Raw genomic sequence first — 19,544 nt, forward strand, 5'->3', positions numbered from 1 at the left:
ATATTTTGATCGATCAACTGGCTATGAGCACCCAATAAAAGCTTTTGCAAACATTCGTGGAAAATTTCTAAGCTTAATTAAAAAAGCATTGCACGGAATTACTTCCTTGCCGAAGTTATCCGAGCTATACAAGCGCACAATTTTATCATCTCGGTTTGTTCGAAATAGTGTAAATGAAAAACGTACGAGATTGATACTGCGTGCAAATTCCAGAAAATCAATTTTTAAAAAACATGTAGGTTAAAAATGTTGTCATCGAAAATTCTAATTGTGATAGCTTGTTACGTTTTCAGGTAATGTAATTTATGAGCATTGGCTTTGTCGTCTCCATGGATTGATGTCGAAGTTGCAACATACGACGATATAGGTGGAGATTGGGGTTTACCATTTAGATTCACTGAATTCAATCTGGCATTGATTTATAGATTACAAAGTATTGAACAAATATATATTAGCTTTGTGAGTTTACAAGAAGTAAATTCTCACAAAGCTTTCTTCGACATACTTCGAAGCGTGTGAAATCGACGATGAAGTACAGAAATTCGTTTGCATTTTGGAGACACCGCTCTGTCAGCCCAATCATCACCTATAAATTGTGTAATTCTTAGAAAGTCCATAGAAAATATATGAAAAAATAAATTTATTATCATAGTTTTACATATATGAATGTTGATTAAAACGCCAAGGCAGACTTTCAGGGTTTAGAAAGCTTTGTATCGTAAAGCAAATCGAAACAGAGCTCAGTTGAAAACACTAACTTTCGGTTAATTAGAGTCAAATCCCGCAACATGAGTTCCCTCTTAATCAGTTTGGCCAGAGTTTAAGCCAGTAGTCAACTAATAAATAACAAAATCACAATCTTCCAATTTGTACATAACATTGGTCCAAAGCAGGCTGGGAAATCGTTTTTGCAAATTCAAAATGCAGTGGCGCGCCGGACAAAGTAAAGTCAATATACATTGCACGTCTTTATGGTATTTTATTACACATTTAAATAAGAAAAAAAGCACATTACAAATGTTACTTTTAATGAAATAGTGTATTCTTTGCTGGGCTTCTACAAATCCTTGAATGTCAAGTTTAATGACAGACGTATTTACAATATTTGAAATACTGGGTATACTATAAAATACGGAGCTGACTAGCCTAACGATATCCCGCTATGTTAGCACACCACTCGCAGAGCGACATTATTAACAGTTGGGGTTGCGTAAAACTAACTACCTTTCCTCGCTCTATGCCTTTGCGCAGGTGGAGACGTATGCGTATAACGCAAGAATGATATAGCAAAAGTGGAAATGACTATTCTATTTAACTCAAGAATCTTGCTGCACACTTACACAATTGTATTGCTGTAATGTAACGTTTCGTCTGACCGACGCCAAACTTCTTCGGACAAGCATTTTACAACTGGACAGCAGTCGTGCAGCAAAGTTCACCGTTCGATTACTCTATTGATCAGTAATCACGTGCAAAAACAAGCGTTGATCATTTAATAAAGTTGACTACAGATAGCAGCTGCCAGCTGGTAGTAAGTATGGTCTAAAAACATGGCTAATAAAACACTGATTTTTATTACACTAATGAAGTTTACAGTTAAAAGTATATTTTTTATATAAATAGAAAAAAAAAAGTCTTAATCTAGAAATCTGCTCGCGGGCCGGCTGAACCGTTGCCCCGTATATTTTTGAAACGTATATTTTTTAAATAAATAGAAAAAAAATGTCTTAATCTAAAAATCTGCTCGCGGCCCGACTGAAACGTTGCCCCGGACGATGCTGCACGCGGGCCGCAACTTGCCCAGGCCCGGTTCAGAGAATGACTCTATTACAACTGTTTCTAGTAAACTAGCATTTGGCATTGTACGAAATTTATTTGACGAGTTTACCAGTGGTAAGTTTCTTATTTAAAATGAAAAAAATACTTAGACATTGTCATTTGCAGTCAATGTAGAAGTCCAATGAAGAAGTAATGGAAATAGCCGGGTACAAAAGATTCATAATAAAAACGATCAGAAAAAGACAGCTACAATTTTTCGGGCACATGAAGATAGCAAATGAGCTAGAAAAACAAATGCTGTGCGGACAGATTTGTGGTACCAGAAGCAGATGAAGACAAGCGCAAAATAAATCAACAGTCTGAATAAGTACGCAACGAAGAAAGAATCTCCCAGCACTGAACTCATCAGGAGAACTGACAACAGGTTGAAATGAAAGTCAATGATCGCGATGTCTGCAACAGACCTGGCTCATGAAGAAGAATTAGTGTCATTGGGAGTTTGTTACTAATTTTACTATTCGGCTGTTAATATGGGTGCCCAAAATCCAAAAGTAATATTGTTGAAAATTGTTTTCAGAAACTCCAGAATCAGAAGATTCACATTGTACCACTACAGTTTGTATGAAAGCTCAAGATTCAATTCCCTATTTAATACGAAAATAAAATGGTAATATTGTCAGCTTAAAATTGGGACAGTTAATTTACAAACGGTGGGTAGAAAGATCAAAGCCGGCGAAAAATATAAAAAACGGAATAAAATCCCGAAATCACTCATTATTAGCAGTCCTCGATAATAATATTCTTTGCAATCTCGCCAGTAATCTGGCGGAACGCGTAGTAGTCCAAACACTGATGCAATGAAACTCAATAAAACCTTCATTAAATTTAGTAAATTGCACTTCTTCACGAAAGCGTGGTGGGATTGACGATTATTTCATCTCGAACACAAAAACAGTTACTTTTTCGTATAATTTCTGCGGTCGAATAAGCGTTTTGACATAGTAAATGCTGTGGTCATTGCCATCAATATATGCTCGGCCCTTGCACGAAATTCACAACGTGAAAAGATGCGTCCAGTGGTTTATAACAACTTTAAACCAATTTAGTATTTTTTAGCGATAGTAATTAATTGTTGTAATAAAATACAGTTTTGTTTGCCTTTTTCATTTCTATCGCAAGTGTCGACAACACTACTGATTGATTTTGGCAATGGTAAAACGAATCAGGTTGTGCAAAAGTGCGAATACATAAGGGCGTAACGTGAAAAAAGAAAGGGCGAGCAAAACCGACGCGCGTGATCGGTGGTGCGTTTGAAGACCGCGTGCGGACACGCATTTTTTACAATAATGCGAGGTGCTCCGAATGCGCTCCCGTCTATGACTCCACATTATTGTTAAGAAAACAGTTTTAATATCGGTAACTATTACGTATTTGTTCGCGCTCGACTATCGCAATTTTCGGAAATGATAATAATGTTAAGCGGAAACAACATGTGTTTAAATATAGACGAAATTATTAAGCCCCCCTCGCCTGCTTTAAGATTGTGTCTCTCTCATAGAGTTAGGAGTATGTCTCCCTCACATTCATCCACAAATTGCAGCAGTAGTAAAGAAGCACCAGGCATAACAGTCCTAATGACATCCACTATATTATTCTATACATGTTAATATATTTAGGGTGTGTTGTATTTACATGAATAAAATTCCCTTTATCTGATCTTCTTTGTATATTACAGCAGAATGGCTTTATGGATAGAAAATTTTCATGATTTGTGATAGTTGTGCCGCGAATATTTAAAGTGCTCAATAGTGTGTCGCGATATAAAAAAGGTTGGGAACCACTGCCATATGCAATGAAACTGAAGCAAACAAAACATGAGGAGTATGCAGATGATGTGGCTTAATTCAATGGCAATTTCAATGTGATTGGAAAGGCGTTTTATTGTCTTTATAAAGTCAGTCTGGAGAACTTACTTCATTTTATTTTATTCATTAAATAATCGATTGATTTATTCATTCACAATGACCTCAACGGAACTAAATTCGGTTTTACATTCACTATCTTCTTCCAAAAACCTCGTATCATATTCAAATTTTCATTTATTTCTTAATAAATTAAAGTACTGTATTACTTTCTCTTTCTATCATAGACAAGAATTTTGTATTAGGAATCTTTTAGCTGTTTGATACATTGAGAAGCTGCTCATTTTAGGTCTTCAGCATATTTATCCCATAATTTATTAAATCCTGGATATTTTTTACCACTTTGTTCCATCTTTTCATCCACTCTCTCGCTCTGTGATTTTGTTAATAAATTTTTCCAATCACCTATGACACCTTTACGCAAGAAAGGTAATTCAGCCGGCCTTGGGGCATGCTTAAAAATAAAAGCATGCTGATAAGTTTCATACAAAGTTGATTAATCAACATGTGATTTTTTAGATTTTTTAATACAGAAGCAAAAAGCCGATATGCGCTCTCGATAAGCAGGGGTGATTGTTGTCGTTACACCAACTCTCAATATTATCATTAATAGGTATCTCGTATGTTTGCTTAATGAATGTTTTCTTTAGGGCATACCACACTGAACATATTTATCTAGTAGTAGGGTTTACATAGGATTGGCAAAGACCGATTTTCTTCGGTGTTGCTGTGAGAATATACCGTATATATTATGCAGTAATAATGAAAATATAGATCTTTATGATAAGCTTACGTAATCTCTCTGTGACATATTCTTGAAACTGGTGAAATTGACCACTGCATCCAAAAGTTCATTTCCATTTTTCGTGACCTTATCAGCCCATTCGTCTCCCAGAAACTGCGCAATTCTTAAAAATTCCCTTCGAAAAAAAAAATCGTTCGTTGTCATCTTCTAAAATTAATAATAGTAAAGGCGAGTTTGCCGAGGCAAGAAGAGATAAAATACATTCGATTAGGTTATATAGACCCCCGAGGGTGGAAATGTTCCTGTGATCGGATGGGATTTCAATTCCGGTAGTGTCTCAATCATATAGTGAACCACGGCTAGGGATGTAAATTTCAGTATTTCGAATCGAAGCGATTTGAATCAACATCAATTCGAATCGATTCGAAGCAATTTGAGAAAAAACGGCTTGATTATATTTAAATAAAAAAATATTAAATTAGATAACACGAGGCGGATTGCACGACGCAGCAGCGTTGTCTTTTCATCGAACAAAAACGTTCATTTTCCCCACGCTTACAGTGTTCCCAAGTCGTAACACACCGGGGTTTGTTATATTTGATATGGGTCACCGCCTCAGAGGAACCAATGGTTTCGTTAAATTGTTTTTAGACTATTCAAAATGTTAAAAAGTTTTACAAATTTGCTATTATATGAACATGTCTTCAATTTACTTAAGTTAAATAATGTCATTATAACAACAATATTCCTCATTAAAAGATAGGTCTGCAATGCTTCCCTCGTTATCATTTTCTTTCTTCAAAACCACGGCACAAGTGGTTCTATCGCATATTTCACCGACGTTTATCATTTGGATGAATTTTAGAAGAAACCATCACTATACATCCGGTATTGTTTGCGAACATAAATTAATGTATTAAGTAAATATAACTGAGTGTAACTCTATATAGCAATAATACATATTCGATTCGAAAATAAAATATTCGAAATTTACATCTCTAACCACGGCCTTTCGTCCGGTCAAGTTAAACAATTCAATTGTTTCAATTTCCAGGATATTACACACTTTATAAATATATATACTGCCATTTCATTTTGCCTATCCGTAATTGTACGCAGAAATTCTGCACGGCCCGCCGATTGCATGATAAATTGATTTCAGACTTCGACACGTATGAGCGATTGCCGACTCTGGGCAAGTGTGACACAACATTTTTTAGAGACTCATTTATCGAGGAATGCGATTACACACACGATGCTTCAAACGTTGAGTTGACGCACTGGTTCTTGTTAATTATGTTAGTCCGTGTTGTGTCTATTTATTTGCCCCGGTTTTGAAGTCATATATATGTATCGATTGGAATATAAAGTAACGCTATTATATAGTGTTTGGAGGGACATATCGCATGCTATATACATATACAGTATGCACAGAAAGCAACGTACTGATCTCTACAACATACCCATGAGGATCGTACTTCAGATCTTCGTATAATACGTACAAAACATTTGACTTTTCTTTACTCATGACCCACCACTTTGTTGAAAAATCAAAAAAATCCCCGGAATCAACATTCCCACTGATCAGTAGTTCAAAGAAATCATCAAATTTCCCATCCTCGTAGTGGTATAAGTGGGTAAACCCGACAGTGTGATAGAAGAATGAAACGAAGCAATCTTTGGGGTTTCGAGCTAAACGCAGAAAATAAAAAATGTGTTGAAATTAAACTGAAACATAATATAACTCAGATAAAACCCCATTTCCCTTGCGCGTTGCACTGATTTCATTGTTCAACACGACGAGCAATGACTATGATGTATTCATCGTCTCTGTTTTCTAAGTTGATACTTCCCAGCATCGAGGTGCATGAAAATTGGTCTTTTGTACAAAGCCCCCGCCATCAATGCAAACATATGGGAGATTTGAGAAAAACACCATACCTAACCCTAACTGTTTTATTGATAACTTTCTTAATAATTATCGATCTCGACCAGTAAGTATGTTGATAGGTATTTGTCTGTTTGACACTTTCGTTTGTTACGCGATATCTTACGAAAGCGGGGTTGAAACTGCTCCAAATTTTGCATGTGCATTCATCATATCTCGGACCAGACACCTATTGAATGAATTATATCTCGGACCAGACACCTTTTGAATGAATTATGTCGTATTAGCGAGTTATCAATTGATTAGTGATGGCAAATGCGGTGTCGCTATTGTGTCAGAACAAAAGAATCGAAATTGCAGTTTCTGTTTTGGGGATCCCCTAACTTTCGGCGCTGCGAACGATTATGTGCGTAACAATGCCCTGTCTGCGATGTGGAGCATTTATTGAACATGCGGAAAATCGACAAGTCGGCGGTCCCCGATCGCTATCTAGTTTTGAGCGTTGGCGGGGATGTTTTTTGACAGGGGGTTGTACCAAAGATACTATCAAATAGATAGGTAACTCTCTGGCACTGAAAAAGTCAAAATAGTCGCTTCTGGGAGTTTTTTTTATAAAATTGCGTACTAGTATAGCAATCAAAGTCCAGAGCAGGCTATATGTAGCCATATAAAAGAGATCAGAGACGATTGTCACAATATTTTTATATTACATGAACCATATACACTAGCTGGACGTTGTACGTCGTTAGTTGCCAAGTGGATAGTACAACAGCGAGAATTACTCGATAATAAAACGATAATTATGTCTCTTCCAGGATTTTAACATTATGAGAATTTTTTAAGAATTGTATGGTTTTGATCAATAAATCTATATCCCAGGGATATGAACAGTGCTATCGATTCCGTTATCTTTATTAATTTAAGTTTAGAAAACTAATTATCATCTGGATTCCATCGATCGAATTGTTTTTTAGTTACCATCTGTTGTCTAATTAAAATGGGAATTTTATGAATGTAATTTTAAAATTTGGAGAATTCCGCATAATTCTGAGATTTCAAAAATAATCGTTCAAATTAATAATCGTTACCTATACTAGTACGGTAAAAGGGAATTTTGACACCAACGTTTTAAGAAACTCCTATACAGTACAGTATATGCTATATATATACGAACGGCCACTCGTAAGCAAGAAGCTACAGTATTTTGGGATGAACTGGTGTATTAAGTTTCGCAATTTGACATATTTGTTTTCATAATTGATCCTGACTAGAGAAGTATAATATAAAAGTAATAACAAATCGTCATTTAAAAATTTGAATTGTAAAAAATATGGAGTTTTATTTTCCATACAAACATTGCTTTCAAGTATAACATCAGCTGAATTCAGAACTACTACTTGTGCCTTTACTTACCTACACATATATATTTTGATTGTGGATTCCATGGTGTCATATCAAACAAAAGATGTGTTTTTATCATTCGTGGGAGGTCTTCCACATTTTCAACGGCATCTATACCATTAAATTCAAGGTGGGGAAACATGATGTTCAGCTTTTCATTTTTTGCTAAGGGTCGTCCATATTTCATTCCCAGGAGTGCATTCTGAACCCATGTTGTTCCACATTTTGGATATGTACAAAGAAAAATATCTCCAGGCCTAGCTTGGTAGGATATTGCAGCGTCGAAACCTTCTTGCGTTGTTACTGATGGAATAGCGTACAGTCCGTCCACAGAGGCGTGAGACACATATGTGTAAACTGGCATACTGCGAACACGACGCTCCATTACGTATTTTATACTGGTTTGTCTAGTTATGCAAACTGAATAAGCCTCTATGAAATATTCAAAAACCTACAGTCATATAATATCGCTATATCTTCCTTCAATTAAACCAATATATTTTACTAAATATTTCTAATCAGTAATCCCATAAATAGATAATAGTAGGTCACTTATTTATATGGTGACTATCATGGACTGAACGCCAAGAGGTTTGCAGTCAGTTTGTTTACTTTCGCCTTGTTGACTTAATTAACTTCTTGACTGAATTACTGACTTTATGGTCAGTAATTTAGTCAAACAAAATGATACAAAGACGTGATAGTGACATTAGAAAAAACACAGCAACGTATGAATTTTATTAGCATAGCTTCTTGTGTATTTCAACGTTTAAATCAAGTTGTGCATTAATATGCAATAGCCATAAGCACAATGTGCACATTTTTCAGTCACAAGTAATGCCATAACTTAGCGTATGATTGTCAAGCCACTCGATCTTTCGCTGTCCCTGAAAACAAATATATGTAGCCTCGGTACTCCCAAAGTATGTGAACCAAGATGGCGGACACGGGAATGTAGTATGTGTACCGGGTTAGGCCATAATCTCAGGTGCAAATACTACGGGAGTCACTTGGCTAGTCCCCGAACTCGGACTAGAACTAAAATAAGGAAAATTGGAATACAATAATGGCATAACTCTAACATGGTACACACGGTACTACGTTCCGATTTCCACAATCTTGGTTCACATACTTCGGGGGTACCGTAGCTTCTCTATAGGCCATGTTATCACTTATCGATTTTAATCGGTAAGTATGTTGACAGGTATTTTTCTGTCTGTATGTCTGTTGGATGCACGCGATATCTAACGAAAGCGAGATTGAATCTGCTCCATATTTTGCATGTGCATTCATCTTATCCCGGGTCAGAAGCCTATTGATTTTGGGCGAATTATGTCGTATAATTAGCGAGTTATTAATTAATTAGTAATGGAACACAAGGTGTCACTATGAAGTAAGAGCGCTGTTTTGGGATCCCCTAACTTTCGATCGATAAGTCTTCGGTCTCTGACCAATATTCTCGTTTGACCGTTGTTGTTTTTTAAGGGATCTATGTCTTCGCTGATTTCTATAATTTTGTTTTTTCGTTGGTACCGGATCGGTGACTGCAATATCACTTCCCGACAATGTAGTGTCCTTGGGAGTCTGCTACTAATTTTAAAATTTCGACTGTTAATACCGGTACCCAAAATACAAAATTATTATTGTTATACAATTTTTAGAATCTGAATAAAAGTTCACATTGTTTCGCTACAGTTTGTAGGGAATCTCAAGTATAGCCCGTGTTTGTCAACGTAATAATATAAAATAATGATTTTATAACTATTGAAAACAGTATACACATGCTGTATTTGTCTTTAATGGTAAATGGAATTTCCTACTACCTGTAGCCCATGGGTCACCAACCCTTATAAAACCGACAGCTACTTCCTGGCTATCGCTTAATCTAAGAGCTACCAGTTGGATACACCCTTCTGAAAAGCCAATTTACGCTATCAAGCCCTAACTATTACTATAAATGGTATTTAGCCATGTGGAGACAATTATATTTTTAAGAATTTTCATGAAATTGTCAACAATTATAAGAACATAAGAAATTAATCAATATCAATAACACTTATACTTTCAGATTGAGTGTTTTTGAAGAATTCAAATGATCACCTCTAGGCCTATATTAACAACCCAGGCCCTAGAAATTACATTGTACCAGCATTTTTAGCAAACACTCTGAGGATGGTAAAAGATATTGGTGAGAGTCCGTGTCTATAGTAAAAATTTCATTTTCCAATTCGTTATCTCTTATATATATATATATGAACTTTTATGTCCAAAACGCAATGTTTTCCGGTGAATAATCGGATGTAAATTTAATGATGGGATGTATCGAGTTTGCATGGGTTATAAAATCTCTGAGCTCGGTTTCGCCGTGTGTCCATATCAAGAAGCAGTCGTCAATAAATCTAGAGTAGTAGAGTGGTTTGAACTCGGCTGTTTCTAACATGTCTGATTCTAAATTTGCCATGAAAGTGTTAGCGTATTCAGGTGCCATTTTGGTTCCCATTGCTGTTCCGTTGATTTGGAGGTAATGTTTGTCGTTGAATACAAAACTGTTGTTGTTCAGAACCATGTTTACTGCTTCTTTAATCCATGGGATTTCGCGTTTGTCAATGCTGTGCTTTATAAGATACTTTTCTACTGCTGAGATACCATCTATATGTGGAATATTTGTGTATAAGGAGGTCACATGCACATCCATGTTTACTAGGAAGGATCCTGGGGAACAGTGCCGATTTTTTTCAAATTATCAAGGAAGTCCATGCTGTCTCTGGCATACAACGGTATTACCTCTTAACACATTAGGTCGGTGTATAACTTGTGATCGATATATGCCGAAAGTTTTTCAGTTGCGGTTTCATTTGCTGATATGATTGGGCGACTGGGATGAGAAAGAATGCATGTACCCCCATCTTCATCAGCAGGTACGATCACAATATCTCGTGATGCTCTTTGTTCGAGCTCTTTCAAAGCCTGTACTTCGTCTTGTTTTAGATCTGAAAATGTGCGTCTTTTTGATGCTCCTTTGTGTTAGTTTCTCGTTTCAGGGTGTTGGGAAAGTGGTCCAGACCTGAATTTCGTTCGGAGGGTGGTGTCCATTTGCTTGGAATTTGTAACGACTTTGGGTATGTTCGAGCCAATTCGCTTGTGCTTTCTGTAGATGGAAAATCAAAAAAGTATTCTCTTAGGCGGTAGTTGCGAATTGTTCTCCACATTATTGTTGCTCCACATTATTGTTAAGAAAACAGTTTTAATATCGGTAACTATTACGTATTTGTTCGCGCTCGACTATCGCAATTTTCGGAAATGATGATAATGTTAAGCGGAAACAACATGTGTTTAAATATAGACGAAATTATTAAGCCCCCCTCGCCTGCTTTAAGATTGTGTCTCTCTCATAGAGTTAGGAGTATGTCTCCCTCACATTCATCCACAAATTGCAGCAGTAGTAAAGAAGCACCAGGCATAACTTCGACCGTATTTTGCCATCCCTAACCTGCCACGCTTCGACCGTATTTCGGCATCCCTAATCTGCCACCACGCTTCGACCGCATTTTGCCATCCCTAATCTGCCACGCTTCGACCGTATTTCGCCATCCCTAATCTGCCACCACGCTTCGACCGCATTTTGCCATCCCTAATCTGCCACCACGCTTCGACCGCATTTTGTCATCCCTAATCTGCCACGCTCCGACCGCATTTTGCCATCCCTAATCTGCCACGCTTCGACCCCATTTCGCCATCCCATTTTGACACTCATCGACTGTGTTTTCCCAGCCCGAATTTGACAGGTACTAATCCATTTCATCAGCCCCAAATCTAAACAATTTGGCCATATTTCTTTGTAATTTTGAGGCAATTGTTTATTGTTATCTGTATACTAAACAGCGCATTATGACAGTCGATTTGGCAAAAACTGACAGCCATCGACCGCATTTTGCCATCCCTAATCTGCCACCACGCTTCGAACGCATTTTGCCATCCCTAATCTGCCACCATTCGACCGTATTTCGCCATCCCTAATCTGCCACGCTTCGACCGCATTTTGCCATCCCCAATTTGGCTTTTCGTCCCTATTTCGCCATCCCTAATCTGCCACCTTTCGACCGTATTTCGCCATCCCCAATATGACTTTTATGCTATCAACCCTCCTCAAAAAATGTCGCCCGCCATGTTCTTTTGTGGTTTCGGAAAACGCCATAGCCGACCGTCAGTAACCTCTTTGGCGGTCGGCGATTCAAACCTTAGCCAATGTTTCACGGGCAATTATCGGGGGAGATTTTTTGCGCTCTCACAGACTTTTGGTTGACATCAGGGGCAAACGACTTATCGAGGCAAGCACATACGCTTGTATTCCAACCAGAACGATTACTGGCACCCCGCCTTGCCTTCACTACGTAGCCGAAAACGATTTTGCCAAAATTCTGAACGAATTTCCTGATTTAACGCGCCCCACATTCAGCAACCCGACCACTGCACACGGAGTAAAGCATCATATTGTTACAGAAGCCCCCCCCCCTCCCCCGGTGCACGCAAAGACTCGAAGATTGCACCCCGATAAGCTAGCCGCGGCAAAGGCAGAGTTTGATAACATGATTGAATCATCCGCCCCTCAAATAGCCCCTGGGCGTCTGCGCTTCACATCGTACCTAAACAGGACGGCGGGGGGCGCCCATGTGGAGACTACAGACGTCTCAATGATATGACCGTGCCTGACCGCTACCCAGTCCCAAACATACAAGATTTTACGGCCCGTCTTGCGGGAAGGACAATTTTCTTTAAAGTGGATCTTGTTCGCGGTTATCATCAAATACCTATTCATGAACAAGATATCCCCAAAACTGCCATTATCACACCATTTGGCCTATTTGAATTTCTCCGCATGCCGTTTGGGCTTAAAAACGCCGCCCAGGTATTCCAGCGTTTAATGGATACCATCTGTCGAGGTTTGCCTTTCGTATTTGTCTATCTTGACGACATCCTTATCGCCAGTACGTCTAAAGATCAACACAAAAAGGACTTGCGGAATCTTTTCCAAAGGCTAAAAAGCCACGGTATGGTTATCAATCCTGCCACATTTCTTCTGACCGAGGATCACAGTTCATTTCAGGCCTTTGGTCTGCCGTTGCCGAATTATTGGGAACAAAAATTCATCACACTACAGCCTACCACCCACAGGCAAAAGGTTTGGTAGAACGTTTTCATCGAACAATGAAATCTGCCATCAAGGCACGACTCAATGATTCAAACTGGTTGGACGTGCTTCCATGGGTTTTATTGGGAATCCGCACAGCTCCGAAAGAAGATCTTACGGCATCGTCAGCTGAGCTTGTTTATGGCGCTCCCCTCACTGTCCCCGGTGATTTCATATCAGACTCTAAAGACAATAGCTGCCCGACCACAAATCTTCGGCTTCTCAGAGAAAGAGTAGGATCATTGGCTCCACTTCCTACGTCGCACCATGGTCCTTTCAGAGCAAGAATGCCAGCCGCACTCAATCAAGCCAAGTTCGTGTTTATTCGTCGTGACGCACACCGATCTCCTTTACGAAGACCTTATGAAGGACCATTCGAAGTTTTGCAACATGGGACTAAAACTTTCAAAGTACAGATTGGAAACCGAAGCGAAACTATTTCTGTTGACAGGTTAAAGCCAGCTCATCTTGATCTCGACCATCCTGTTTCTGTATTCATTCCTAAACCAAGAGGACGTCCTCCAATCCCTAAAACAACAACGAACAATCAGCGTTCTACAGACGATCGTTCATCCGAACCTACAACCGGTTATGATTACAGAACCAAATTTGGTAGAAAAACTCGTAAACCCACTAGATTTTTATAACTCATTCCGTCTGGGGGGTAGTGTGACGAACCACTTAACTAATAGCCGTTATGAGTCACAATTGTTTTGTTTATGTTTTTGTCACGCATGATTACTTACGTGCTTTTCTTACGATAACTTGTCATTCTGTTCGCTTGTCGTTAACATTGCTTTGTTATGGATTAAACATCAACATAATTGAAAGTCTTTTTCTTGATAGAAAGAAGTTAGTTCGCTTCAACATGTTAATAAATTTAGGGTGTGTTGTATTTACATGAATAAAATTCCCTTTATCTGATCTTCTTTGTATATTACAGCAGAATGGCTTTATGGATAGAAAATTTTCATGATTTGTGATAGTTGTGCCGCGAATATTTAAAGTTCTCAATAGTGTGTCGCGATATAAAAAAGGTTGGGAACCACTGCCATATGCATTGAAACTGAAGCAAACAAAACATGAGGAGTATGCAGATGATGTGGCTTAATTCAATGGCAATTTCAATGTGATTGGAAAGGCGTTTTATTGTCTTTATAAAGTCAGTCTGGAGAACTTACTTCATTTTATTTTATTCATTAAATAATCGATTGATTTATTCATTCACAATGACCTCAACGGAACTAAATTCGGTTTTACATTCACTATCTTCTTCCAAAAACCTCGTATCATATTCAAATTTTCATTTATTTCTTAATAAATTAAAGTACTGTATTACTTTCTCTTTCTATCATAGACAAGAATTTTGTATTAGGAATCTTTTAGCTGTTTGATACATTGAGAAGCTGCTCATTTTAGGTCTTCAGCATATTTATCCCATAATTTATTAAATCCTGGATATTTTTTACCACTTTGTTCCATCTTTTCATCCACTCTCTCGCTCTGTGATTTTGTTAATAAATTTTTCCAATCACCTATGACACCTTTACGCAAGAAAGGTAATTCAGCCGGCCTTGGGGCATGCTTAAAAATAAAAGCATGCTGATAAGTTTCATACAAAGTTGATTAATCAACATGTGATTTTTTAATACAGAAGCAAAATGCCGATATGCGCTCTCGATAAGCAGGGGTGGTTGTTGTCGTTACACCAACTCTCAATATTACCATTAATAGGTATCTCGTATGTTTGCTTAATGAATGTTTTCTTTAGGGCATACCACACTGAACATATTTATCTAGTAGTAGGGTTTACATAGGATTGGCAAAGACCGATTTTCTTCGGTGTTGCTGTAAGAATATACCGTATATATTATGCAGTAATAATGAAAATATAGATCTTTATGATAAGCTTACGTAATCTCTCTGTGACATATTCTTGAAACTGGTGAAGTTGACCACTGCATCCAAAAGTTCATTTCCATTTTTCGTGACCTTATCAGCCCATTCGTCTCCCAGAAACTGCGCAATTCTTAAAAATTCCCTTTGAAAAAAAATCGTCCGTTGTCATCTTCTAAAATTAATAATAAATAGTAAAGGAGAGTTTGCCGAGTCAAGAAGAGATAAAATACATTAGATTAGGTTATATAGACCCCCGAGGGTGGAAATGTTCCTGTGAATGGATGGGATTTCAATTCCGGTAGTGTCTCAATCATATAGTGAACCACGGCTAGGGATGTAAATTTCAGTATTTCGAATCGAAGCGGTTTGAATCAACATCAATTCGAAGCGATTTGAGAAAAAACGGCTTGATTATATTTAAAAAAAATATTAAATTAGATAACACGAGGCGGATTGCACGACGCAGCAGCGTTGTCTTATCATCGAACAAAAACGTTTATTTTCCCCACGCTTACAGCGTTCCCAAGTCGTAACACTCCGGGGGTTGTTATATTTGATATGGGTCACCGCCTCAGAGGAACCAATGGTTTCGTTAAATTGTTTTTAGACTATTCAAAATGTTAAAAAGTTTTACAAATTTGCTATTATATGAACATGTCTTTAATTTACTTAAGTAATATAATGTCATTATAACAACAATATTCCTCATTAAAAGATAGGTCTGCGATGCTTCCCTCGTTATCATTTTCTTTCTTCAAAACCACGGCGCAAGTAGTACTATCCCATATTTCACTGACGTTTATCATTTGGGTGAATTTTAGAAGAAACCATCACTATACATCCGGTATTGTTTGCGAACATAAATTAATGTAGTAAGTAAATATAACTGAGTGTAACTCTATATAGCAATAATACATATTCGATTCGAAAATAAAATATTCGAAATTTACATCCCTAACCACGGCCTTTCGTCCGGTCAAGTTAAACAATTCAATTGTTTCAATTTCCAGGATATTACACGCTTTATAAATATATATACTGCCATTTCATTTTGCCTATCCGTAATTGCACGCAGAAATTCTGCACGGCCCGCCGATTGCATGATAAGTTGATTTCAGACTTCGACACGTAAGAGCGATTGCCGACTCTGGGCAAGTGTGACACAACATTTTTTAGAGACTCATTTATCGAGAAATGCGATCACATACACGATGCTTCAAACGTTGAGTTGACGCACTGGTTCTTGTTAATTATGTTTAGTCCGTGTTGTGTCTATTTATTTGCCCCGGTTTTGAAGTCATATATATGTATCGATTGGAATATAAAGTAACGCTATTATATAGTGTTTGGAGGGACATATCGCATGCTATATACATATACAGTATGCACAGAAAGCAACGTACTGATCTCTACAACATACCCATGAGGATCGTACTTCAGATCTTCGTATAATACGTACAAAACATTTGACTTTTCTTTACTCATGACCCACCACTTTGTTGAAAAATCAAAAAAATCCCCGGAATCAACTTTCCCACTGATCAGTAGTTCAAAGAAATCATCAAATTTCCCATCCTCGTAGTGGTATAAGTGCGTAAACCCGACAGTGTGATAGAAGAATGAAGCGAAGCAATCTTTGGGATTTCGAGCTAAACGCAGAAATTAAAAAATGTGTTGAAATTAAACTGAAACATAATATAACTCAGATAATACCCCATTTCTCTTGCGCGTTGCACTGATTTCATAGTTCAACACGACGAGCAATGAGTATGATGTATTTATCGTCTCTGTTTTCTAAGTTGATACCTCCCAGCATCGAGGTGTATGAAATGGATCTTTTGTACAAAGCCCCCGCCACCAATGCAAACATATGGGAGATTTGAGAAAAACACCCTACCTAACCCTAACTGTTTTATTAATAACTTTCTTATTACTTATCGATCTCGATCGGTAAGTATGTTGATAGGTATTTGTCTGTTTGACACTTTCGTATTTTACGCGATATCTCACAAAAGCGAGGTTGAAACTGCTCCAATTGATTTTGGATGAATTATGTCGTATAATTAGCGAGTTAATAATTAATTACTGATGGGACACGCGGTGTCGCTATTGTGTCAGTGCGAAGGAATCGAAATTGCAGTTTCTGTTTTGGGGATCCCCTAACTTTCGTCGCTGCGAACGATTATGTGCGTAACAATGCCCTGTCTGCGATGTGGAGCATTTCTCGAACATGCGGAAGATCGATAAGTCGGCGGTCCCCGATCGCTATCTAGTTTTGAGCGTTGGCGGGGTTGTTTTTTGGTAGGGGGTTGTACCAAAGATACTATCAAATAGATAGGTAACTCTCTGGCACTGAAAAAGTCAAAATAGTCTCTTCTGGGAGTTTTTTTTTCATAAAATTGCGTACTAGTATAGCAATCAAAGTCCAGAGCAGGCTATATGTGGCCATATAAAGGAGATCAGAGACGATTGTCACAATATTTTTATATTACATCCTTACACTAGCTGGACGTTGTACGTCGTTAGTTGCCAAGTGGATAGTACAACAGCGAGAATTACTCGATAATAAAACGATAATTATGTCTCTCCCAGGATTTTAACATTATGAGAATTTTTTAAGAATTGTATGGTTTTGATCAATAAATCTATATCCCAGGGATTTGAACAGTGCTATCGATTCCGTTATCTTTATGAATTTAAGTTTAGAATACTAATTAACATCAGGATTTCATCGATTAAATTATTTTTTAGTTACCGTCTGTTGTCTAAATAAAAATGAGAATTTTTATGAATGTCATTTTTAAACTTGGAGAATTCAGCATAATTCTGAGATTTAAAAATATTCGTTTAAATTAATAATCGTTCTCTATACTGATACGGTAAAAGGGAATTTTGACACCAACGTTCTTAAGAAACTCCTATACAGTACAGTATATGCTATATCTATACGAACGGCCACTCGTAAGCAAGAAGCTACAGTATTTTAGGAGGAACTGGTGTATTAAGTTTCGCATTTTGACATAATTGTCCCTGACTAGAGAAGTATAATATAAAAGTAATAACAAATTGTCATTTAAAAATTTAAATTGTAAAAAATATGGAGTTTTATTTTCCATACAAAACTTGCTTTCAAGTATAACAATAGCTAAATTCAGAACTACTACTTGTGCCTTTACTTACCTACACATATATATTTTGATTGTGGATTCCATGGTGTCATATCAAACAAAAGATGTGTTTTTATCATTCGTGGGAGGTCTTCCACATTTTCAACGGCATCTATACCATCTAATTCAAGGTGAGGAAACATGATGTCCAGCTTTTCATTTTTTGCTAAGGGTCGTCCATATTTCATTCCCAGGAGTGCATTCTGAACCCATGTTGTTCCACATTTTGGATATGTACAAAGAAAAATATCTCCAGGCCTAGCTTGGTAGGATATTGCAGCGTCGAAACCTTCTTGCGTTGTTACTGACGGAATAGCGTACAGTCCGTCCACAGAGGGGTGAGACACATATGTGTAAACTGGCATACTGCGAACACGACGCTCCATTACGTATTTTATACTGATTTGTCTAGTAAGGCAAACTGAATAAGCCTCTATGAAATATTCAAAAACCTACAGTCATATAATATCGCTATATCTTCCTTCAATTAAACCAATATATTTTACTAAATATTTCTAATCAGTAATCCCATAAATAGATAATAGTAGGTCACTTATTTATATGGTGACTATCATGGACTGAACGCCAAGAGGTTTGCAGTCAGTTTGTTTACTTTCGCCTTGTTGACTTAATTAACTTCTTGACTGAATTACTGACTTTATGCTCAGTAATTTAGTCAAACAAAATGATACAAAGACGTGATAGTGACATTAGAAAAAACACAGCAACGTATGAATTTTATTAGCATAGCTTCTTGTGTATTTCAACGTTCAAATCAAGTTGTGCATTAATATGCAATAGCCATAAGCACAATGTGCACATTTTTCAGTCACAAGTAATGCCATAACTTAGCGTATGATTGTCAAGCCACTCGATCTTTCGCTGTCCCTGAAAACAAATATATGTAGCCTCGGTACTCCCAAAGTATGTGAACCAAGATGGCGGACACGGGAATGTAGTATGTGTACTTAGGCCATAATCTCAGGTGCAAATACTACGGGAGTCACTTGGCTAGTCCCCGAACTCGGACTAGAACTAAAATAAGGAAAATTGGAATACAATAATGGCATAACTCTAACATGGTACACACGGTACTACGTTCCGGTTTCCACAATTTTGGTTCACATACTTCGGGGGTACCGTAGCCTCTCTATAGGCCATGTTATTACTTATCGATTTTAATCGGTAAGTATGTTGACAGGTATTTTTCTGTCTGTATGTCTGTTAGATGCACGCGATATCTCACGAAAGCGAGATTGAATCTGCTCCATATTTTGCATGTGCATTCATCTTATCCCGGGTCCGAAGCCTATTGATTTTGGGCGAATTATGTCGTATAATTAGCGAGTTATTAATTAATTAGTGATGGAACACAAGGTGTCACTATGGAGTAAGAGCGCTGTTTTGGGGGATCCCCTAACTTTCGATCGATAAGTCTTCGGTCTCTGACCAATATTCTCGTTTGACCGTTGTTGTTTTTTAAGTGATCTATGTCCTCGCTGATTTCTATAATTTTGTTTTTTCGTTGGTACCGGATCGGTGACTGCAATATCAC

General features: G+C 37.5%; 2 protein-coding genes across 2 annotated transcripts; both read right to left on the minus strand.

Moving 5' to 3' along the window:
- Positions 1 to 3,532: 3,532 nt before the first annotated feature.
- On the minus strand, positions 3,533 to 8,147 carry LOC120325878 (sulfotransferase 1C2-like). Its single transcript, XM_078111490.1, has 4 exons — positions 7,748 to 8,147; positions 5,910 to 6,138; positions 4,495 to 4,621; positions 3,533 to 4,155 (listed from the first exon to the last, which is right to left on the minus strand). The coding sequence occupies exons 1-4, from the start codon at positions 8,118 to 8,120 to the stop codon at positions 3,982 to 3,984; spliced, it is 903 nt and encodes a 300-aa protein (XP_077967616.1). The 5' UTR covers positions 8,121 to 8,147; the 3' UTR covers positions 3,533 to 3,981.
- Positions 8,148 to 14,021: 5,874 nt separating this feature from the next.
- LOC120325874 (sulfotransferase 1C2-like) lies at positions 14,022 to 18,418 on the minus strand. Its single transcript, XM_039392045.2, has 4 exons — positions 18,003 to 18,418; positions 16,243 to 16,471; positions 14,838 to 14,964; positions 14,022 to 14,507 (listed from the first exon to the last, which is right to left on the minus strand). The coding sequence occupies exons 1-4, from the start codon at positions 18,373 to 18,375 to the stop codon at positions 14,334 to 14,336; spliced, it is 903 nt and encodes a 300-aa protein (XP_039247979.2). The 5' UTR covers positions 18,376 to 18,418; the 3' UTR covers positions 14,022 to 14,333.
- Between the last annotated feature and the right edge of the window lie 1,126 nt (positions 18,419 to 19,544).

This window comes from Styela clava, chromosome 4 (genome assembly GCF_964204865.1).
Source record: "Styela clava chromosome 4, kaStyClav1.hap1.2, whole genome shotgun sequence".
Lineage (NCBI taxonomy): Eukaryota > Metazoa > Chordata > Ascidiacea > Stolidobranchia > Styelidae > Styela > Styela clava.